At 37.8% G+C, this 24,168-nt stretch overlaps 2 protein-coding genes across 12 annotated transcripts in view; one reads left to right on the top strand and one right to left on the bottom strand.

Annotated features, from left to right (window-relative positions):
- The window catches only part of CCDC126 (coiled-coil domain containing 126), an 81,050-nt gene extending 78,781 nt beyond the window's left edge, over positions 1-2,269 (bottom strand). Inside the window, exon 1 of the mRNA XM_081800428.1 lies at positions 2,040-2,269. The gene's annotated coding sequence lies outside the window, so the exon portion shown is untranslated. The remainder of the gene's footprint in view (positions 1-2,039) is intronic.
- On the top strand, positions 1,525-23,954 carry TRA2A (transformer 2 alpha homolog). 11 transcript variants are annotated; one of them, XM_081800419.1, is made up of 9 exons: positions 1,525-1,741; positions 2,263-2,352; positions 11,188-11,915; positions 15,471-15,636; positions 16,736-16,924; positions 20,672-20,787; positions 22,274-22,399; positions 22,735-22,802; positions 22,961-23,954. In XM_081800419.1, exons 4-9 carry the CDS (start codon positions 15,604-15,606, stop codon positions 22,969-22,971), a joined length of 543 nt encoding a protein of 180 aa, XP_081656545.1. In that variant the 5' UTR covers positions 1,525-1,741; positions 2,263-2,352; positions 11,188-11,915; positions 15,471-15,603; the 3' UTR covers positions 22,972-23,954. The 11 variants fall into 11 exon arrangements, with proteins under 11 accessions (XP_081656545.1, XP_030879689.1, XP_030879684.1 ...); XM_031023829.2 differs by having other exon boundaries at positions 11,782-11,915; XM_031023824.2 differs by having other exon boundaries at positions 2,263-2,330.
- The last annotated feature ends 214 nt before the right edge of the window (positions 23,955-24,168 follow it).

Here is a 24,168-nt window from a genome sequence, read left to right on the forward strand (position 1 = left end):
TCCATATATACAATGGAATATTACTCAGCCATCAGAAAGGATGAATACCCAACTTTTACATCAATATGGATGGGACTGGAGGAGATTATGCTAAGTGAAATAAGTCAAGCAGAGAAAGTCAATTATCATATGGTTTCACTTATTTGTGGAACATAAGGAATAGCATGAAGGACATTAGGAGAAGGAAGGGGAAAATGGGGGGGGGGAATTGGAGGGAGAGATGACCCATGAGAGACTATGGACTCTGAGAAACAAACAGGGTTTTAGAGGGGAGGGGGGAGGGGGGATTGGTTAGCCCAGTGATGGGTATTAAGGAGGGCACGTACTGCATGGAGCACTGGGTGCTATACGAAAACAATGGATCGTGGATCACCACATCAAAAACCAATGATGTATTGTATGGTGACTAACATAACATAAAAAAATTTAAAAAATAAAAAATAAAAGATTTTATTTGTTTATTTGACAGAGAGAGACATAGCAAGAGAGGGAACACAAGCAGGGGGAATGGGAGAGGGAGAAGCAGGCCTCCCCCTGAGCGGGGAGCCCAATGAGGGCTGGATCCCAGGACCCTGGGATCATGACCTGAGCCAAAGGCAAACGCTTAACAACTGAGCGACCCAGGCGCCCAGGGAGCTAAGCATTTAAATGAGGGATGCCTGGGTGGCTCAGTTGGTCAAGCGTCTGCCTTTGGCTCAGGTCATGATCCCAGGGTCCTGGGATTGAGTCCCATATCATGCTCCTTACTCAGCAGGGACCCTGCTTCTCCCTCTGCCTGCCTCTCTCACTCTCTCTGACAAATAAATAAATAAAATATTTAAAATAAATAAATAAAAGGGGCGCCTGGGTGGCTCAGTCAGTTAAGCTGCTGCCTTCGGCTGGGGTCATGATCCCAGGGTCCCGGGATGGAGCCCCACATTGGGCTCCCTGCTCCGCGGAGAGCCTGCTTCTCCCTCTCCCTCTGCCTGCCGCTCTGCCTACTTGTGCTATCTCTCTGTCAAGTAAATAAATTTAAAAAATCTTAAAAAAAAATAAATTCTAAAAATGAAATTGATACAGTTGCCTCTGGGTGGAGGGACTGGAGACAGGAGTGAGGCAAGGAACTGTGACTTTTTATTATACATCCCCCTGTTCATGTATTATGTTGATAGCATTATAAAGGGCAATGGTTGAAGAAAAGTAATAGACTGCTGAAAATACCCAAAAATAAGAACATATTAATTTTATATTTTATATGCTTCCAGTTTTTTCTGTTCCATCAGAATCCATTTGGAAAATATTTAAAGGGGCCAAGGTCAATAAAAGCTCGTCTGGTTACTCAAGATCTTCAAAAAGAACTGACGTGTTAGAAAGGGGTCCTAAGTTTGGAGGTCACTCTGCTGGGGATTCTGTTCCAACGCGACGAGACTCCCAACATAGGTCATCCCCCCTGCTAGGCCGGGACCACCACAAAGCCTGACGAGAGGCGGGGCTAGTGACGTCGCAGAGACGTCCCGCCCCCTTACGTCGCGCACTGGGAGGCCAGAAGGTTTCTGGCGGGGCCGGCGCCATTTTGCCGGAGCCTGTGACCGAGTGGGAGTGGAGTGGAGCGGCCGCTGTTGCCGACTCTTTCCTCCTCCCCACGGTCCAGTCAGCGGTTGATTAGGCCATCGGCCCTCAAGCCGAAACTTGTCTCTTATTTAGTTCTGGGGAGCGCCTGGCCGACATGAGTGATGTAGAGGAGAACAACTTCGAGGGCAGAGTGAGTACAAAGCCGCGGGAGCCGTCTTCGGCGGCGGCCCGATGCTCGGGGTTTCACGGGGACGAGCGCGGTCGGGCGGGGTTGCGGGGAGTCCTGCGGGGGCCCGCGGGGAGCAGCCTCTGGAGCCATCGCGGTTGTTTCCTCACATGCCAAAATGGCTTCTGGGTTCCACTCTTTCCCCAAACACCGCGGATAACCCCTCTCCCCCTTTTTTGGAGACTGACTGATACCTGGACTCCTGGGTCCGATTTCCCCCGCAGTGCGCCCTCCCTTCTCCCCACCCCTGAGGCTTCCTTACCTCTGTTCCGAGGAGTGGGTCCCCGTCGCGGTGGGGCGGGAGGAGACGGCAGGGAGTTCCCCTCCGGCCGGATAGTGGTAGGTGCTTCCTGCGGTGGCATTTCTGGCGACCCCGAGCATCGTAGAGGGTCTCGGGGTCGAAACTGCGCGGGGCTGTTGTCCGGGCGGGGAGAAGCTGGCGTGGGACTAGCTGGGGCCTGTGTCTCCTTGGCTCTCTATTGCAGTGAGCGGCCGCGTCTCTGTTGGAACCGGCGGCGTTGCGTCTATAAAGGCGAAAGCCTTGAGGTTGAAGGTGGGACGAGCCTAATGAAGTGGTTAGTCAACGACCGCACCGACCCTTAAGCGTTCTTAAGACGAGAGCTGTGAGGGGAAAACTACGCAAGGAGTCCTTTTCCCTTAATGTCCCTTCTACTTTCTTTTCACTTCAAAATGAATGTGGAAATGCTAATAACGCCTGATTTTTCTAATTCCTTGATGTTGGGTTTTTTCTCTCTTTATATCTCAACTTCTAATGCTTTCCTTCCTGTGAGCTTTCATCTAAAAACCACTTCTTTACAGGTTTTTACGGTAAACAAAAAAATCTTAATCTTACGTAACTGAACAAATTTTGTGGCTCAGTATTTTAAAAATAGCTAGTCAGTTTTACACTATTCCGTAACTCAAAACGCTACCTGAAAATTACAGACCCCCCTCCCATTTCCCTTCTCACCCCATCCCCCTACAGAGAGGGCTCAAGGATTTCCATTATTTGGGGTCAATGAATGTAAAGATCACAAAGATACGTTATCCTTAGCCTAGATGTATTAGAACATTGATAGTTTGAGTTCTACGTCCGAAGTTACCCTCAGTGGTAATTGGTGGAAGTGGGTTAGTGTGAAACCCTGGAAAGAGAATCCCCAGGCAGCGTGTTCTTGCTGTTGTGTTGGTATTCTAGTCACTAGGGGAAACGCATAAAAACACTTAAGGTGTGTGCTAGATGGAATGAATTTTGTCTTTTTTAGAAGCCCATAATATAAGTACTTGGAACCAGACAGTTAAATCAGAAGGTCAATTTAGGCTTTTGTTCTTTGTGAGGAAAAATTTAAATAGGTTAGAAACAAAACTACTTTTTAATGCCTTTAAGATTAGATTTTTAAAATAAAATCTCGATCACAGCTATAAGTGAGTAATTGAACCTGCTTTATTCTTAGGATGAGATACTGATTGTCCCAACAAAACTTTTTAAAAATCTTGTAATAAAAACATTTGGTGGTAATTGTAAGCTGCTTGTTTTGATCATGTTAGGTAGTTATGGGAAGAAATTTTGCTACCCATTAATCTTTCTGTCCATTGATTTTAGTACAGAAATTTATTTTTTTGCTAATGTTTGTTTTGATTTGGTTTGTGGGAAAGTGAAGAGGACTACTATTTGGGACGTTGTTTTCCTTTAAGTTTTTACCAAGTCGAGGAATGGAACAAGTTTAGGTAACTGTCACCTTACCCACCTGAGAAAGCCATGTATGTAAGATTCCCACCCAATTTTATGCTAAAATATATGTAGGCATTAACATTCTATGTTAATAGAAGGGTTCTCCATCCCCCCCTTACAGTGGTTACGTTCATGACTATATTTTTGACACGTGATACCTAAGTGTATTTTAGTGTAAATGAACTCAGCAGATTGAATAATGAATACGCCTACCCTTACCTGTTACATCTTTTTTTTTTTCTTTTGTAGGTTGGGGTAATTGTCTTTTTGTAATTGGTTAAAGAATTAGAAGAATGCCAGAAGCTTTTCTGAGGGTGTACTTTTTCTTTTTTTAAATTGTTTCTTAAAACAATTTAATACTCACTAGTGCTTTTGGTTTTTAAACTACTTTGATTTCTTATCTGCTAACCACAAACCAGCAGTTTTTAAAAATTTTTATAGACTACAGTTGTGTTATCTTTGTATCTAAGTGTAATGACCATTTAGAGAGGCTCAAAACAGGATTTTCAAATGATGTTTTTGAGGTTTCATTGACAAGTCAGATTTCATTTGCTTTATCTCTGGAATAAATAGTACATATTAACCCTATCTTACTGTAAAGATACCTAGACTTAGAGGGTAATTTCCTAGAGACTGCAGAACACATCAAAGAAACAGGACTATTACTAATAGTTATTATTTTTTTTTTTAGCATTTTAGAATCTTACCACCCTCCCGCCAGATCTTTGACATATTTTCAGATGTACTACTTGTAATCATTTTGCAAGGATTGAAGTACTCATACCTTTGTAGAAATTAAATACTGAGGCCTAGAAGACCATGTAGCCAGGAATCAGATTTACAGGTCCCAGTCCATTGCTCGTTGCATACATACACTATGCTGTATATATTTTGATTTAGTTTTTTAAAAAGCACGCTGTACTTCAGTGTCTCAGACACATTATATTAGTTTGCTAAAAACCATTTATAGCAGCTTAATTTTCCACTATAGATTAATGTTTCTTTCATTGTAGAGGACTGGAGTAAAAGAACGTTAGGAAAGAAAATATAATTGGCTGAATTTTGTAATAAGTAACCCTAATAGTTAACCCAATCAAAATTCGCTTCTGCCTGAGGTAAAACTGTTAAGCATCTGCTGCCTTTTTAGTAAAGGTTAGGTGTTCTTGAGGGAAAAAGAACTTGGAGTCTAATTTGAGATGACTGACAGCTCAAATCTGGGTAAAAGTAAGTATATAATCAAGTGTCCTGTGATAGAATTAATATGGAATTGAGAAAATGGAGCTGAGTAGTTTTGTGAGCTAGGGGAAAGGGAAAGCTTTACCTAATATGTAAAACTCACATTGGATTTTATGGTTAGAGAATAGATTGATTGTGTGGATATGACAATGCGGAGGTTGCTGGGGTAGTGAGAGGATAGATTTGACTAGATAGGCAGTCAGATAATGGAAGGTTTTTAATTCTAGATATAGGGATTTGGACTTAATCCAGTATGCAGTAAGAAGACATGTATGGATTCTTAATTCTGGGAGTGGCATAATGAAAGGAATTTTAGCAAAGAACAGAAGGACTGGTACAAGAAGAGCAAGGCACACTTGACCTATTTAAGGAAGGAAATTATGAAAACTCTGGTCTAAACAGGACAGCAGTGGGATGTAAAGAATGAATGGATCAAGGGATCCAGGAAAAGAGGGGTCCCATTAAAATAAATAGGTTCATTAAAGCAGTTTGTTTGGGACATGTGTATCAACTTAACAAGTATTTTAATTGGAAATTTGGAGCTGAGAATGAGGCTGGCACTTGAGCTATGAATTTGCTTGTCATATTCATAAAAAGAGTTGTTGGCTTCACACAGCTTCAACTAAAATTAGGATTTAGGCCTCAAAAAAATTGTAGTCTCCTTCATAGAAATTAAGGGAAATGGAAATTAAGCTTTTCTTACCATTTTACTTATCTTACCTTCTACCCCTAATTTATCTTTTTAACCAATTTTAGAAAAATGTTAAGCCCAATTTTTTCTCATACAGTGGCCCATTGTTTTTAATAGTGGTTAATGATTCTCATGTGGGGGTCCATCTTATAATTCCATAATTGTCTATGCTTTGTAGTACAGTTGAAGAGGAAAGATAATACTTGTCTCCTTTTCAGAGTTAATTCTGGCATCTTGAGTAGCTAGAATATTTTTAAAGGACTCCTAGTGTTTTCCTTCTTAATATATTAGATGGTTTGACTGGATGACAGAAGTGAAAAGCAAAGTACAAATTCCTCTGTACCTGTTTGGAATTAAAATGTGTGTTATTTTGTTAAAGAACAGCAGAAATGTGGGAAGCTTTTTTTTTCCCTGAAACCTGATTTGTAATAATTGGGGTGATGATTGTGCCATTCGAGACCCATTTTGGTGACTGGCTTAAAAAAAAAACCTTAAACTTTGCTTTAAATTTTTCTGTTGATGAAACTTTAATAAATGTGAGAGTACAAGTGAGGTTTACCCTTTCCCTTCCTTTAAAAAAAAAAAACATAAAATCTTAAATTTAAATTAAAAAATAAAAAAATACAAATAAAACTGAATCTCTCTTTTACAGATAAGAATGTCAGGTCATCAGTTTAGCTTTTAAAAATACTTAGTTTCTTCAGCAATTTAATTTCATATATCTCATCAACCTATTACAAAGGGGTAAGACTTCCTTTCTCATGATACTGACAGTATTAAACCCAAGACAGTAATGTCTTGGGTTTAGTTTATTAAAGTTAAGTGCTGTTATTTATCCAATTTTAATGCTTTTTTATTCCTCCTGTCATTTTTTTAAGCAAAGAATTTGCAAACTTAAGGAAACATTTTAATGCTCAAATTTTAATATTTGAGACTCTTTCACTGAAGGGTGCTAATTTGCTCAATTTAAGTAGAAGGTGGGATTTTTAAAAGCAATATAACTAATTGTGCTCCCAGTGCACCGATTTGTCATAGATGCTTAATGGTTTGTGCCATTCCTAAAATGAGCATAAAAAGTCCTGATATCTGAGATTTCAAAGGGATTTAAATATTTAGGAGAGTCGTAAAAAAAAAAAAAAAAAAAACAGATGAGCTTTGTTTATGGATTTATTTTTGTAAATGAAGTTATTTACCTATGGTATGTGTAGTGTAAACAAGTGTGAAATGGCCATGGATAATCAACATAATAATTTCCTAAAATCTTCCTGACAGTGTGAAAACCTTTTCTTTGATACTATCAATGGGTGCTCAGGCATCAACTAACTAACCCTGGGACCTTTGTAAAAGGTATATATTTGCATGCTAAATGAGTTAATACGGATTGTTATTTGTTCACCTGTGTAACAGATTTAGCAGGACAGAAGTGCAGGTGAGAAAACAGTAATGATCAGATGGGGAAAAGAATCACTAAACACTGTTTAAAAAAAAGTTGAGAGGGTAATAATGAAAGGAAATATGGTTTCCCCTCCCTCCTTTAGATTACTGTCAATATGTAGTTGTGTATAATCCTTATTATCTCATGATTTTCACCAAAAGTATAAGTGACTAGGGCTGCCTGACCAATCTGAAGTAGAAGTTATTTTTCTTAAACTAAGGGCCTGTAGTCTCTTACTCAAGATTCATAAATAGTCCCATGATATTAGAAGATGAGAACCTAAGTAGAAAATTCTATAACAGGTTCTTAGTAAACAATTTGTTTTTAGTTGTTATTTATTGGCTTTTAATATAGCTAAACTTTTTGGACATTACAATTGATCATGACATATAAGCTGGCTGGTTTATGAACCATATTTAAAATTTATACAAAAGATTATATAAATTTTACGGGTAATTTCACAGTTGTGGATAGTTTAAATTTGATAATGTATGCATAAGTGCCAATTCCTATATAATTTCTTTAAGCATTTCCAAAATTATTCCAAACTTTAGAGAATGTAAAGACACAGTGTTAGAATCTGTGAGCCTTTGTAGATGGAAAGACTGCTTTAACCTCACTTAGAATGCAGCATGTAGGTATTTTCTTTTTTAAGGAATTGCTTTAATAGCAGTTATGGGTTAAGAGAGTGGAAGTATTTCTTTTATAAGTTTGAGAGTCCAAGAGAAGCAGCCTATCATACTCAAGAACTGCTATTTATGTAGACTGAAATTAAAGAATTGGATAAACAAGTTTCCCATAAGCTGCAAAGAATGAAGTTCTTAGTACAGTAAATATTATATTGTAGTAATTTAAGTACTCCTCCCCCCTTAGGACATAAAATTTACCTAAATGCACTAATATTTTTATGGAAATAGATCTCCAACTTTCATAAAGTAGTGGGAAAATATATTTTGAGAAACTTTGTTTTAAAAGTTTATGCTATTACAGACTTGAATTTGTATAAACTTGGCACTATGACTTGGCATAGAATTTGCATTGCCATAATATTAGAATGGGTTACAGTTTAGCATTTTTATGTTATGTGTTTATTTTAATGGGCTTTAAGTACTAAGCATATGTGTTGTTGGAATTTTTTTCTTCCACCTATTATATGATACTAGCTGTATTAAAAGATAAAAGATTGCAATTGCTTACTGTAGGAATTGTTCATGTTCTGCAACAATGTGTGCATATGTTTAATAACCCTTCGCCTTGATTGAAGGAATAGTACGTGGTTGTTGTGGTTGTTTACAGTGTGTAAAATGCAGCTGTATTTTAACACAGATTGCTTGAATTGGATATACTGTGGTACTTTCAGAGTATTCATGGTTAGCTCTCTCTTTTTTATTTTTGGCTGTGTCCTCCAGCTTCCACCCGAGGTACCTTGATAATAAAGAATAGTTAAAAGAACAAAAACACACCGTTTAAGCAGGTTGTACTGTGAAAACTTTCTGCCTGGCTTCTGGTTTATAATAGGTAAGGTAGACTGGAAGCCTGTTTGATTGCTATTAAAAATGTGGATATAATTTGGTTGAGTCAATCTGCTCATTTCAACTAGACAGCATATTTTTAAATGGTTGTTGGATCCACATGCAGGTTACTGAGGAATTTGCAGAATTTCTTGATGGGACAGCTTTAAGAGTAGGTTAAGTATAGGGTAGTGAAACAGGACAGATAACGCCCCTTCTCAGTATTTTATTTTTCTGTTGCACTTTCAATTCAGTTTCCAAATTCTGAATAGTTTTATGTGTTTCTTTGAAAAAAAAAAGTTGAAGTTATCATTTTGTAATGAAGACAAGTCAAAGGTAGAAAAGGATAATCTAGCATTTGTCCATAAAGGGCTTGTTGTACCTTGATATCTAATGCACAGTTTAGTGAAAATGGTACTTGGTACTAGGTTTTGAAAAATAAAGTTACTTAAATATGGCAAATATTCATATGACCATTTTTGCATGCATGAAGACTTAACTACCAGTTCTTAGAATGGTGGGCCTTTTTTTTTTTTTTTTGGTATTACAATAAAAATAATTCTGAAGAATTAAAAGTTTATTTTATGCTTTGTAGTTTATTCTTCAGGTTAAGTTTACTGACAGTTATTGATTAACCTTTTTAGATGTCTCCAAATTGTTTTTGGAGGTTAAAATGGTAATAACAACTTTGTAACTAGGTGTTACAAGGGAGTTAAGAGGAGTGTTTCTTAACCTTGAATGATTCCATGAAGAAATTTATGCAGATTCAGGTTTCTTTGGTATAAAAACTGAAGGATGGCAACAAAGGAGGTGTTAGGTATTTATGACACCTTAGATAATTAAAAAGCAAGACTTTTTAAAAAATCTATCCTAATATCTTTTGAAAAGATACTCTTGTATCTTAATGTTTTGTTACCAAACCAAAAGGAAATTTTCATTTTTTCCAATGAGTTGCTATGCCAGAACTGAAATTTAAACTTTAAAATTTAGGATGTTACTAAGTTGCCTTTTTACATTAATTCCTAAGAAGTGGCAATTTTCAGCACTGTTGAATAATTTTCAACTGTTTATAAGGGAAGACTTGGACATCGAGTGTACACATATTTGGACCATAATATTTTTATCATGTACTGGAAAGTAAGCATTTAAGAATAAATCTTGGATTTTAATATAAGACTTGGATTACTATACTTACAAAATTAAAGGTTTAACAGCGTCACAGAACGCAAAGCATTCTGAAATGTATGTATAACATGAGCTATGGTGATATTCATAGATACTGTTCCTCAACTGCTGTTAAACAGTAGCATAAACAAATGTTATACCACAGGATCAGTTTTATAGAAGGGAAGGCCAAGAGAGAGGGGAAGATACTCTTTTCAGCTTAACTAGCCTGTGTGATTCTTCAGTTACAAGCAAATTAGCTATTACTTTTTTTTTTAAGTACTGAATATGCTGCTTTTACAGTTTCAATGAATGAAAAAGCCTAAATTGCTGTGCCTGCTCCAGGCATTTGTCCAGGAATTTAGAGGGTATCAGAGATGTGGTGAAAGACTTATTGTAGGTAGCTAAATGGGAAAGGTTGATATTGAACAGAAAGGTAGCATATTTCAGTTTTGTTTGCATCTGAAAAATAAATAGGCCTAGGCCTAGCAGCATTAGTACAGTTCTTGATAAATAAGTCTTTTGGCATTAAACTGAAAGTAAAGGGAAAGTCTTAAGGAAGCTGTGTGGTAGGTAGTCTTGTGGCATAAATGAAAATTGGTGTGAAGTTGGGGTGATTATTTACACTAATAATCAAGGCTCAAATGGACAGAGAAACCGAACTGTCCGTCCTACTTTGGTCATAAGTGCCTCATGTATCTGTGAAATTTAAATGTCTCTTAATCAGTTTTAAATCATTTGATTTGGAGGGTTCTGATTTATCTCCAACTTTTTCAGAAGCCAGTTTTCTGATACAGGATATAGTCATTGAAGGAAGTATATGTATGCAGAACTGCATAAAATATGCAAAACTATGAATAAAATTGGTGGGATCAAAAAATAAAGACCATGGTACTAATTTTGTAACTTTTTGTACGTTTTGATACTTCATGGATAATATAGAATATTAAAATGGCACGGTTGCAAAATTACAAGTATTAGTAATTTACAAGCCAAAGGGGAAATTTTAAGAATTTCATGCTCTCTTTTCCCCTTAGTTTTTTCTTTATGTTGCTTTTACATTAGAACATATGTTTCTGATTAAGTTGGAGTTTGCAAAGATAGTGGTCAAACATACTTGGGAGAAGATGTTAGTAATTTCACTAATTTAATTTTTTTACTTCTTTGAACCTCAGCATGTGTCCTGTAATATGTGAGTTTAGGTAGGTGTATACAAATTTTAGCCTAGAATGCTTTGCTTTAACTGTACCTTGGTATCTTAGCATGGCTTAGTGAAAGCTTATTTTAAGATGACTAAGAATCTTCAAGTTATAAGCTAGGTGGGGGGAGGGGTGGTTACAGTTAGATTTATGTTGGGTGTTAAGTATTTATATTAAAATTGTTCACGTTTTAGGAACTAGGATGAAACACGAAAGGGGAGGAGGGTGAAGAATATGGTAAAAACATTTAGAGAAATTCAGTAAATTCTCTTTGTTAGAAACTAGACTTTGGACAATTTTAAAGATTATAAAATTGTTTTTTAATAAACTAGTTATTTGCACTTTACCTGCTGGCTTTTCCATTTGGTAGATAACATTCTGAACTCCAGCAGAGTTTTATAAACCCCACGTGCTTAAATATACTAAATGTTCTTTTTCCATTAAGGTTAATGTTCGTGAAGAAATTGAAGAGTTTTTTCCAAGAATGTGGAAGATAAATCAAGATAAAAGAAGGCTAATGAAAAGTATTAAAGATCAGAAAATTAAAATTGAATGGGGGAAAAAATTGAACAGAAGATTGGTCAGATAGAAGCACTTGAATATTTTTTTTTAAGGCTATTTTGAATTGTTTGAATTGGGGAAGAATACACGAAGTATGAAAAATGAAAAACTCAATGAAGAATGAAGAGAAGTAGAAAGCAAGAGTGAAGTAGAATTAAAAGAATCTGGAAGAATGAATGGGTCCTAGGTTAAGTAAATGTATGGTTTATGTTCCAGTGTCTGTATGATCAAGTTGTAGATGAATTTGCATGATTTCTTAGTTAATAGAGAATTGGTGATCTGGTTCAAGTAGGGAATTATTGAGGACAGTTAGCAGTATTAACAATGGGTTATTAATGAGCTGAAATTTTTTCTGGAGGGTGTTGCCTAACCATTTGTTTTTCAGGAGCAATCAATATAAATAATTACGGTACTTTAAATGTTAGGTGTTAGGCATCTACGTGACCAGTGCCATTTGTAATACTGTCTTCTTTGTTAGGAGTCTCGCTCTCAGTCAAAATCTCCAACGGGAACTCCTGCTCGTGTAAAATCGGAGAGCAGGTCAGGATCTCGTAGTCCATCAAGGGTTTCCAAACACTCAGAATCCCATTCTCGATCAAGATCAAAATCCAGGTAAGTATGCTTAAAATAATACTTAAGATGCTTTCTTTGGATTTTTCAGAGCAAGGTGGTTTTTACCAAGTCCTTCGTTTTTGCTGCATTTTGTATAGAAATTTCACAAAATCATGAAGTTTTTCTCAAACGGGGAAGTTAGAAATGAATGTTCTGGGGGCACTTGGGTGGCTCAGTCAGTTAAGCATCCAACTCTCGGTTTCAGCTCAGGTCATGATCTCATAGTCTTAAGATTGAGCCCTGCATCAGGCTCTGCCCGCAGGAGGGAGTCTGCTTCTCTTCCTCTCCCACTTATGCTTGTGTGCATGCACTCTGTCTCTTTCAACCCCCCCTAAAATAAATAAATGAATCTTTAAAAAAAAAAAAAAAGGAAAAAGAAAAGAAATGAACGTTCTAGATAAAGATTTGATTTTCTAGATAAAGATTTAGATAAGGCAGAGTCGAGTCATTTCTTAGCTCAGTTAACCTATCTAAGCTAGCTATTAATATAAATTAAATGTGTTGATTGATTTAAATGTACTTGGCAATGGGGATTGGAGTTTGGTTTTATTTATTTGTGCAACAAAAATGTAATTTTCTCTGTTGGAGACTTGGCATGTAATTTAGTGCAGAGAAGGTTGATGTATCTATGTTGTACTAATTATCGGAATGATTTGAGAAGCTTTTTCAAGATTGACATTCCAGCTACATCCTTTACCTGAAGATTGTGACTCAGTAGGTTCAGGGTGGAACTCTGGCCAGATATAGTTGGGGCAGGGAGTGGGGGAGTCTCTGGATGATTCAGAAGCCTCTGCCACTATCATCTCTACTGAAAACAAAAACACTAGTGAACCACTACAAAGTTCACTGAATCAGATGTCCCAGGTGTACAGGGGTGGGTGAAAGAAAGTTTAAAAACAATTTGGACAGGTAATTCAGTAAGTCATAATTTCTTGATTAGAGGCACAATTTGTATAGAGTTTACTTGCCAATGGAGCATGAGACCGAAGAATTGGTTAAAGGGCTGTACTTTTCTTGAGTCCACAGCTATGTCTTTATCGTATCCAGAATCCAACTTGATTTACTAACCACTCTAATTAAATCTACATGTCCAGAGTAGCACTGTGTAGAATTTGGGTGTGCAGACAGAAATGAGCATATTTTCATTTTAGGATCTTTGCATTTGCTGCTCTCAGCCTAGAATTCTCTTCCCTCAGATACTCAATTACTTGATTTATTCTCTGCCTGAGCGTCACTTGAGAACATTTCTTTATTCCCTTACTCTTAATCTTTTTTTTAAGATTTTATTTATTTGACAGAGACACAATGAGAGAGGGAACACAAGCAGGGGGAATGGGAGAGGGAAAAGCAGGCTTCCCGCTGAACAGGGAACCTGATGTGGGGCTTGATCCCAGGACCCTGGGACCATGACCTGAGCCGAAGGCAGACGCTTAACGACTGAGCCACCCAGGCACCCCTCCCTTACTCTTAATTTTTTTTCATAAGACTTAACACTATCTGATTTAGAGGAAAGTTAGGCAGTCCTGAAGGGTTTTTAATTAATGTCTCATTTTTCATTACTATTTAAAAATAACAATTGATGGGGCCCCTGGGTGGCTCAGTCAGTTAAGTGTCTTCCTTCAGCTCAGATCATGATCCCAGGGCCTGGGATCGAGTCCCACATCGGGCTCCCTGCTCTTCGGGAAGCCTGCTTCTCCATCTCCCACTCCCCCTGCTTGTGTTCCCTCTCTCGCTGTGTCTCTGTCAAATAAATAAAATCTTTAAAAAAAAAAAAAAAATCTTTAAAAAAAAACAATTGATATGTTAAATGACAGGTTTTCTTGTTAATGTTTATCTTTTACATTGAGGCTATAAATTAGTGCTAAGGAAAATGGAAAGTATCTAAAAGTATCCTAAATCTGCTAGGAACCACATCTCCATGTCTTGCCAAGGAACCTTTGCTCTTGCTATTCCTAAAACACTTTTCCCCTGTCTACCTAGTAAAATTTATGTCTCCCAGGTTTATTGTTAGCCTTCTTTGTTTTGAATAATCTTCCCTCATTAGTTTGATTCCCTTCACCCATGTGCTATCTTTTTAAACTTTCTGGCCCTTAGCATGTATAACATTAAACATACAAGTTATTTTGTAAGACTGTGATCACTACTAGGGTGCCTGGGTGGCTCGATTGGTTAAGCATCCAACTCTTTTTAAAGATTTTATTTATTCATTCAAGACACAGAGATAGAGCACGAGCAGGGGGAGAGGCAGAGGGAGAAGCAGGCTCCCCGCTGAGCCAGGAGCCGGACGTGGGGTCGATCCCAGGACCCTGGAATCATGACCCAAGCTGAAGGCAGACACTTAACCATCTGAGACACCCAGGTGCCCCAGCATCCAACTCTTGATCTCAGGGTCGTGAGTTCAAGCCCCATATTTAAAAAAAAAAAAAAGACTGATCACTTCTGATCTGGGTGTTTATTAAGGATGGGTCACATGAATAGTAAATAAATTGTTGCATTAAGGGGCGCTTGAGTGGCTCAGTTGGTTAAGCGTCTGCCTTCAGCTCAGGTCATGATCTCAGGGTCCTGGGATAGAGCCCCACGTTGGGCTCTCCACTCAGCCCACATCTCCTTCTGCCTCTCCCCCCTCTTCTGCTCTTCTTTCTCTCTCAAATAAATAAATAAAATCTTTTTTTTAAAAAAAAAGAAAGAAATCGTTGCATTCAGTGGCAGAGAGAATCAGAGTGACTGGAAATAGAGATAGATGACCCAGGGAATCAGCAGTGGAGGATGTGAGGTACAGTGGGAAGCTTGAATAAATGAAGACTATTACATGGGCATTTAGGTTGAATTAATTTAGCAGATGCTAGATTGCAGTGGGCTAAAGAAAGATTAGAAAGGAAATGGTATTTAACAGTGAAGGGAATATAGAACTATATTGAGAAGATGGTAAGAATCAAAGGATTTTACTGTGGTGGTAATGGTAGTTGGTGGTTTGTGTTGTCTTTGTTGTGGTAAGATACACATAAAATTTACAGTCTTAATCATTTTTAAGTGTACAGTTCACTGGTAGTAAATACATTAACATTGTGCAGCCATCATCACCATCTGTCCCCAGAGCTGTTTTCATCTTGTGAAACTGAAACTCTATGCTCATTAAAACAGTGGCTCCTTGTTCTCCCCTCCTCCCAGCCCCTGGCAACCATTTTACTCTCCGTATGATTTTGACTACCCTAAGAACCTCATATAAGTGTAATCACAGTATTTGTCTTTTTGGAGACTGACTTGTTTCACTTAACAAAATGTCTTCTTCCAGTTTCATCCGTGTCGCAGAATATTACAGGATTTCTTTAGTGCTAGTTTGTTTTTTCTTTTTAAAGAAGGTAGAATTGTAACATGCTTGTAATGTAAAGTGAACAGAGTATAAAAGGGATAGACTGAGAACATGATTGTAGTGATTAAGAGAACAAGAGGAAGAATATTCTTTCCTCAGAAGGAAACTCTGGGATACATGTATATAGATCCTTGGCATTAGCCATCTTGTTTCAGTATTTTTACCTAAATGTATTTCTCTCAAAGGTCGAGGTCGAGGAGGCATTCTCATAGACGTTACACTCGATCCAGATCCCATTCTCACTCTCATAGGAGACGATCTCGAAGTAGGTCATATACACCAGAATACCGGCGTCGAAGAAGCCGAAGTCATTCTCCAATGTCTAACCGGAGAAGACATACAGGCAGCAGGGTATGTGGTTTTTAAAAATTAATGAAAACTTATTTTGTCTTTATGTGTTTAATCATAGCATAATATCTTGCTTTCATGAGACTAGACCATTGTTTTAAAGTGGTACTCCAGGGGCACCTGGCTGGCTCAGTCAGTGGAGCATGTGACTCTAGATCTCAGGGTTGTATATTCAAGTTCCTCATTGGGTATAGAGATTACTTAGGAAATAAAAAATAAAGTGGTACTCCAGAAACATCCTTAAGCATATGAATATTGTTTATATACATTTAAATATATTTTCTTGACTTTTGAGTAGTTAAAAGATGAAATTTGGAGGGAAAAATACATGTTCTAAGAATTAAAATGAAAAGTATAAACTGAGTTGAGAATATTGAGAAGAAAAAGTTTTGGTGGGGATTGGGGGAAGCTGGCAAAGAAATAACATGTAGTAATAATGACAGCTAACACATGGAGCACAGTGCAGCTTTTCAATACATTTAATGGATAAGAGTCTTGGATATGTGACACTGAGGTTTGGTTTTTGGCTAACTGGCAGAGCCCAGGTTTCAGCCAGGCTGCTTAACTCTTAAAGTTCCTGTGCTTAACTGCTGTGCTGTGTTGTGCTTTTCCCCCATGTGATACTGAGTTATTTAACTGTGATGGAGTCTGCTATTTAATGATGTTTTGGAATCTGTACATAGATTTTCAAATCTGGATAGTGGGAAGTTTGAAGGAAATACCCTTGGTAAGAATGAAAATGGAGGAAAGTCTAATCAGCAATTACAGATAAAGTCATTTTAAGTACAAATCTGTAAGCTAGAAAACATTTGAATAAACACAAATACGGCTTTAAACTACGGTAGATTCTTAGGATACATTCTTAAAATTGCTGGGCTAGAAAGTAGGGATGTTTTTATTCGGGCTAAGGTGGAAGTATACTCTAAAGAAGGTCTGAGTGTACTGTGAACTGTAAAATACAACTCATCTGGCTTTTTTCCTCTTAAATTCTTCTTTCCCAAGTGACTTGAAACAGTATAGTCTTTGTGTATTAGATGAAGTTTTCTAGTGTACTTTTATTTCAGTTTGGAGCTTGAAATTAAATCACATCTTCATTTAACAGGCAAATCCAGATCCCAACACTTGTCTTGGAGTGTTTGGCCTCAGTTTATACACAACTGAGAGAGATCTTCGTGAAGTATTTTCTCGATACGGACCATTGAGTGGTGTCAATGTGGTTTATGATCAGCGAACTGGACGATCACGAGGATTTGCTTTTGTTTATTTTGAAAGAATAGATGACTCAAAGGAGGTAATTTTGTTTTTATAATTATTTTTCAATATGAAATTTTTCTGATATGCATGATTATATGCTAAGACTAATAGTCTCCCAGTTCCATAAGCTGTTCTCTTTCATTCCCTAACCTGAGTTTGGTTCAAGCTCTTCCTTTTGGGGGCACCTTGGTGGCTCAGTCAGTTAAGCATCTGCCTTTGGCTCAGTTCATGATCCCAGGGTCCTGGGATCAAGCCCCATGTCAGGTGCCTTCCTCAGTGGGGAGCCTGCTTCTCCCTCTCCCTGCCACTCCCCCTGCTTGTGCATGCTCTTTCTCTCTGTCAAATAAATAAGTAAAATCTTTTTTTTTTAAGATTTTATTTGAGAGAGAGATTGTGAAAGAGAGCAGGAACAGGGAGGAGAGGAAGAAGCAGGCTCTCCACTGAGCAGGGAACCTGACATGGGGCTCGATCCCAGGACCCTGAGATCATAACCTGAGCTGAAGGCAGACACTTAACCGACTAAGCCACCCAGGAGCCCCTAAATAAAATTTAAAAAAACAACAAACAACTCTTCTTTCATTGTTACAATTGGAAATTGCCGGTTCACTTTCCAGCTAATATTTTCTGGGATAGGCATATCCTGATTGAAATCTGGCTTTGTAAAGTGAGGTAATTTGTGTTTGAGTTAATGGAAAAAGTAGTAAGTATATAAATGTTCTCTTTTGACTTAATGTTATTCATATTCTTTTTTTTTTTTTTTTAAAGATTTTATTTATTTATTTGCGAGAGAGCATGAGAGGGAGGAGGGTCAGAGGGAGAAGCAGACTCCCCGCTGAGCAGGGAGCCCGATGCGGGACTCGATCCCGGGACCCCAGGATCATGACCTGAGCCGAAGGCAGTCGCTTAACCAACTGAGCCACCCAGGCGCCCAGTGTTATTCATATTCTAAGCAGATGATTAAACTAATTTTTTAGAAATTACATGATACTTTGCGGCTAACACCTAGCTCAGTTGGTGGAGTATGTTCCTCTTGATCTCAGGGTTGTGAGTTCAAGCCCCATATTGGGTGTAGAGATTACTTAAAAATAAAATTAAAAAGAAATTTTGTTCTTTAATCTGTTTAATTTTGTGTGGAATTAGCTTCCCATGTATAGATACAGAGCTTTGTTTTTCTATTTTCATATTCATCTGTCATTCTGTTCTATAATTAAAATATAATACATAGAATTGGGTTTGTTTTTTTTTTTTAAAGATTTTATTTGAGAGCATGGGGTGGGGTAAGGGGAAAAAGAGAGAGAATCTCAAGCAGACTCTCTGCTGAGCCCCATGCGGGGCTCCATATCACAACCCTGAGATCATGACCTGAGCCAAAATCAAGAGTCGGACACTTAACTGACCGAGCTACCCAAGCGCCCCTGAAGCTGTGCTACTCTAATGTATTAGATATTGGATTATAAAGGGAGCAGTAGGCTTGCTTTCTCTGTACTAATAGTTCATAGTGATTGGGTTAGAAAATTCCATTTAAGGAATTTGAAGCCCATTGTTAAAGTTTTATCAAACCCTTTTTGGGGCACTGGGTGGCTCAGTTGGTTAAAAATCTGAGTCTTGATCTCAGCTCAGGTCTTGATCTCAGGGTCATGAATTCAAGCCCCATATTGGGTCTCCACTACTTTAAGAAGTAAGTGTTGTTGTTTTAATCAAACCTTAATAAATGGCGGGGCACCTGGCTGGCTCAGTTGGTAGAGCATGCAACTCTTGATTTCAGGGTCATGAGTTTGACCCCCACATTGGGTGCAGAGCTTACTTTAAAAAAACAAAAACAAACTTAATAAATGGCAAATGTATCATTTTACATGTGATAGTAGTTGGACACAGGTCATTGCTCTATGCATCAACAGCATTTGCGACATAAACAGTCATAATAAAAGTTAGATGCTATCTGGGACACCTGGGTGGCTCAGTTGTTAAGCTTCTGCCTTCAGCTCAGATCATGATCCTGCTCAGCAGGGGAGTCTGCCTCTCCCTCTCCCTCTACTTGTGTGCTTTCTCTCTTGCTCACTCTCAAATAAAATCTTTAAAAAAGAATGAGGGGCGCCTGGGTGGCTCAGTTGGTTAAGCGACTGCCTTCGGCTCAGGTCATGATCCTGGAGTCCTGGGATCGAGTCCCGCATCGGGCTCCCTGCTCGGCGAGGAGCCTGCTTCTCCCTCTGACCCTCCCCCCTCTCATGTGCTCTCTATCTCTCTCATTCTCGCTCTCTCAAATAAATAAATCAATCTTTTAAAAAAAATAAATAAATAAATAAATAAAATAAAAAAGAATGAATGAATGAATAAATAAAGTTAGCATATCTTTCAAAATTGGTAGATGCTAGTGGCATCTAGTGGATGGAGGCCAGGAATGATGCCAAACCTCTTACAATGCACAGGATAGCCACCCACAATATAGAATTAGCAGGGCGCCTGGGTGGCTCAGTTGGTTAAGCGACTGCCTTCGGCTCAGGTCATGATCCTGGAGTCACAGGATCGAGTCCCACATCGGGCTCCCTGCTCAGCAGGGGGTCTGCTTTTCCTTCTGACAGTCTTCCCTCTCGTGCTCTCTGTCTCTCATTCTCTCTCTCTCAAATAAATAAAATCTTTAAAATATATATATATATATATATATATATATATATATATAGAATTAGCAGTCCAAAAATATTAATAGTATGGAGATTGAAAAACCCCAGATAATTCTAACAAAATAACACTCCAGGTTGTAAGTCATTTATGTAATAGACATTCTAATCAGCATTCTCTTATTTATTTATTTATTTATTTATTTATTTGAGAGAGAGAGTGTGTGTGCAGGCATGAGCTGGGGGCGGGCAGAGGGAGAGAGAAAAATCTTAAGTAGGCTCCATGCCCAGGGCAGAGCCCAACGTGGAGCTTGATTTCACAACCCCGAGATCATGACCTGAGTCAAAATCAAGGGTTGGGACACTCAACCCACTGAGCCACTCAGGCGCCCCTCTAATGTTTTGATCTGTCAAGTATTATTATGACTCTTCTTTGGTTACACATTTGTGATTTGCTTATTTCTGTTCTCAAGAGATAAAGGTATAAATTTTAAAAATACTAAGATATCTGACCTTAAGTAAAAGTTGTGAAGTATAAAATAATATCACAATTAAGATTTTTTTTTTTAATATGAAATTTGTCCTAGCTCTTGATTCCTCCCGTAACCACCCTGCCAGGGTTATTTCTTTATACAATAAAATGAAAGTGGCAATTTTACTTTAGTTCCATGGAACTTGCAAATTTGAAAAAGTAGTTGGAATTACTATCCCATTTATTGGTATTAGTGCTGAAGGGCAGAGTGATAGGGAATGTGAGTTCAGATACAAAGACAGGAGCACTTGTTGGCAGGTTTAGAAGTTCTTTTATATTTGGAGTTCACTAGGTGGCGGTGTGTTACCTAAGGAATGGTTTTTGGCTAACCTAGACTTGTCAGCTGAATTGCAATTTCTGCTTGGAGTTACCTAGACTTGAGTTGCCCAGCTTGGATGGTTCTTTCTCAATATCTGCCCCCAGTCTTCCAGCAGATGTGTACATAAGAAAACTCAGTGCCATTGACATGCATATAGCAAGGATTCATATGTAAAATCCTGGCCCCTGTTGTTTGGGAAAGAAGCTTAGAGAATTTAAATTTAAATTTCAAATGGAAAAGTGTTAAAATTTGTTGCAGTTTTAGTAGTTTCTCATTAGTGAATTATGCATGACTTTCTGTGCCTATTCTCCTTTAAAGGCTATGGAAAGGGCAAATGGAATGGAGCTGGATGGTAGAAGAATTCGAGTGGATTATTCTATTACCAAGAGAGCTCACACGCCTACACCCGGCATCTACATGGGCCGACCAACTCAGTAAGATTTCAAGTTTTTTAAGCTAAACTAAGAGCCAGAAATTCACCAGAAATGTATACAAACTTTGGATTAATCAAAAGATAAAATGATTTTTTTCCTGTAATTAGAATTGAAAGTTATTTAATTTGTGTATATTCTTACATCTGTTTGAGGAGAGGGACAAATTAAAACCATCAAAGTCATTCCTGGCTCTTTCCTTGGTGCCGTACAAATAGAAAAAGTATTAAATACTAGAAAATAGTGTATGCTTTTAAGTATTCTTTTTTTTTTTTATTAAGATTTTATTTATTTATTTGACAGACACAGCAAGAGGGAACACAAGCAGGAGGAGTGGGAGAGGGAGAAGCAGGGCTTCCCACCGATCAGGGAGCCCGATGCAAGGCTCGATCCCAGGACCCTGGGATCATGACCTGAGCTGAAGGCAGACGCTTAACCGACTGAGCCACCCAGGCACCCCTTAAGTATTTTCTTTCTATTCTTATGTGACTTTGGAAGACTTGTGGATAGGGAAGAGTTTTACTGATACTGGTGTGTATTTTTTTTTTTTTTAAGCCAGTTTTCACATCGTACAGAAAATAGAGGCTTTTACAAAATTTTTTTTTTTTTAATATAAAACAACTGAAGAAAGTTCTTAAAAGTGAAAGAAGGAGGGGCGCCTGGGTGGCTCAGTCGTTGGGGGCATCTGCCTTCAGCTCAGGTCATGATCCCAGGGTCCTGGGATCGTGCCCCACATCGGGCTCCCTGCTCGGCGGGGAGCCTGCTTCTCCCTCTCACACTGCCCCTGCTTGTGTTCCCTCTCAAGCTGTGTCTCTGTCAAATAAATAAAACCTTAAAAAAAAAAAAAGTGAAAGAGGAATATAGGCTTTCAATTACTTTGAAACCTTACTGGGGAAAATGTAGAGTTTGGTAAGGAAAGCCTACCAAAAAAACTAAAGTGAAAATAGTGTCCCTGTGATTAGGAGTTGGGAAAAACTACAGGAGAAAGTGCTCAGAGTTTAAATTTGCTGCCAAAGATTTAAAAGCCAGACCTTGAAATTATTTTAGGGCCAGACCTCAGCGTAAGGTAGTTAATTCTTTCTGCTGTTCAGGGTCAGTTAACCTTTTTAAATTCTTGATGTTTATTAATTGTTTTTGAATTAGTCATAAGGACTTAAATCTTAGCATTTTGGTGCTGTTTCCCAGCACAGTACTTCATTTCAGCTTGTTGAAAAGAAAAGGTCCTGCTGATTTGGGTAGTGCATTAATAAAAACAGTTTATAGTTTGAGAGTTTTGTGAAATCATTCCTGGTTATTTATGTAACAGATAGGAAACCAAAGCAAAATAATACCATGGGAGTCAGCAAAGTGAGACACATGGCGGTCACTGACCTGAAAAGGGTTGTTCTTTCTCCCTTATCTTCCCACCTCCCTCCATTAGTTAAGTCCAGTTGGTATTAAATGATACTGGAAAATCTCATTGACGTAAAATTTTTACATTCTTCTATAGCAGTGGCGGTGGCGGTGGTGGAGGTGGTGGTGGAGGTGGAGGCGGTGGCCGGCGTCGAGACTCTTACTATGATAGAGGATATGATCGTGGGTATGACAGATACGAAGACTATGATTACCGGTACAGGTAATGTTTTAATTTGTAATTTCTGTTCTAAATTAGATGGTAGTTGTATTATTTGGCACGTTTAATTTATGTTTCATACGTATTAATAAAAATATTTAAAATAGATGATGGTTTCTTGAGAAAGCAGAGGGAGATGATTTTCTCAAGATTGAGAACAAAGGTTAATTATCTGTATTTGCCAGTATTTTGTTGTTGTACCCGTATGCTTGCTGTTCTAGTATTAATTGGCACACAGAGAATGTAATAGTATTTGAATGATGGAGAATTTTTATTTTCGCTTGCTTCAGTGGAGTGATTATGTGGTATGCTAATTTTTTATCTTTTATTTCCTACAGAAGAAGATCACCTTCTCCTTACTATAGTCGGTACAGGTCACGATCGAGATCTCGTTCCTACAGCCCAAGTACGTATACTTTTACTTTTGTAGCATTAAGAACCTTTCCTAATCAGTGGTTAATTTTAGAAAATTAGGGTATAGAGATTGTTGATAGTTGGACAAATAATAGGCAAGTCAAACTATAATTGTCATTTTGACTTTTGTGTTTTTTTGCTCTCTTTCAGGACGCTATTGATATACAGAATGGTTGCAGATGAGGACATCTTTTTCTGTGTGTGTGTGTGTGTGTGTGTGTGTGTGTGTGTGTGTGTGTGTTGATTTGGGGTTTGTTTGTTTTGGTTTTGGTTTGGTTTTTTTTGTTTAATTCTGGATTTCCCCAAGCTTCTAATCCTTCTTACTTCTTAAAAAGAACCCTTAAAAAAAATCTTCGGTTTATTCACCATCTACACTATGTCACTTGTATTGCTGTTTCCACCCCTTTTAGTATGCTCTTAAAGATATAATTGTTGTCATTTGAGTAAGCATCTTAAGTAAAAAAAGGAACTCCCAGTGTTAGGCTTTGTAAATGATTTTTTTCTTTTCTTTTTTTTTTAACTTTTTTTTCTTTTTTTGCTTTGCTTTGTTTTTACAGAAAATTAACTCCTGGCTAATCAAATGAGGAAAGAAATGATCTTTTTAAAGCTTCTTTTGTGTTAGATATTGTATTAGATATTGTACTAGGGACCTCCATTTATGACAGACTCCTTTTTTAACTTTCTTTTGGGGAAGGTAGTAACACATAAAGTAGTTCAGTCATGTCAAGTTTGTCTGGGGTGGCGTGGAGCAGTCATATAGTTGAGTGTAGAAAGTTTGAAGCTATAGAAGAAAACACTTGGTCATTTCTTTTGAAGAACGAAATTTTTGAACCCTAAAAATTACATCATTTTTTTAGAGATGAAAAGCTTGTGGACTCCTACAAAATATGTTGTATTTAAAATACATCTGTTAAAACTTAAAGTGTGATTTTTGTGTTGAATTTATTGAAATTTAAGTATTCCCTTAATCAGTGAAGGACAACTCTTATTATTTATTACTTAGAGCAATTATATACTTTCCTGTTAGAAATTTTGGTATTGAGACAATGGTTAAGCAGGCTATTATTGTATAGTATAGAGTCCTTAGAAGATACGTGTGAGGAAAAGTAGTCTCTTTTCAAATAAAAGTTAATTTCTTTGAAAATGGGATTGTCTCTTTATTATGGTAGAATGGGAAAAAATACATAACTGGATTGATTTGGGAACCCGTCCTTTTCCTGACATTTTTGCTTATACCCGATAGTGTAATTGTTTCTCTTCCTCTTTAAAAATCCTTGTTTTGAGGCGCCTGGGTGGCTCATTTGGTTATGTTACCTGCCTTTGGCTTGGGCCCTGATCCCAGGGTGCTGGGATTGAGC

The sequence above is a fragment of the Leptonychotes weddellii genome, chromosome 12, assembly GCF_054177405.1.
Source record: "Leptonychotes weddellii isolate Sample4059 chromosome 12, ASM5417740v2, whole genome shotgun sequence".
Classification (NCBI taxonomy): domain Eukaryota; kingdom Metazoa; phylum Chordata; class Mammalia; order Carnivora; family Phocidae; genus Leptonychotes; species Leptonychotes weddellii.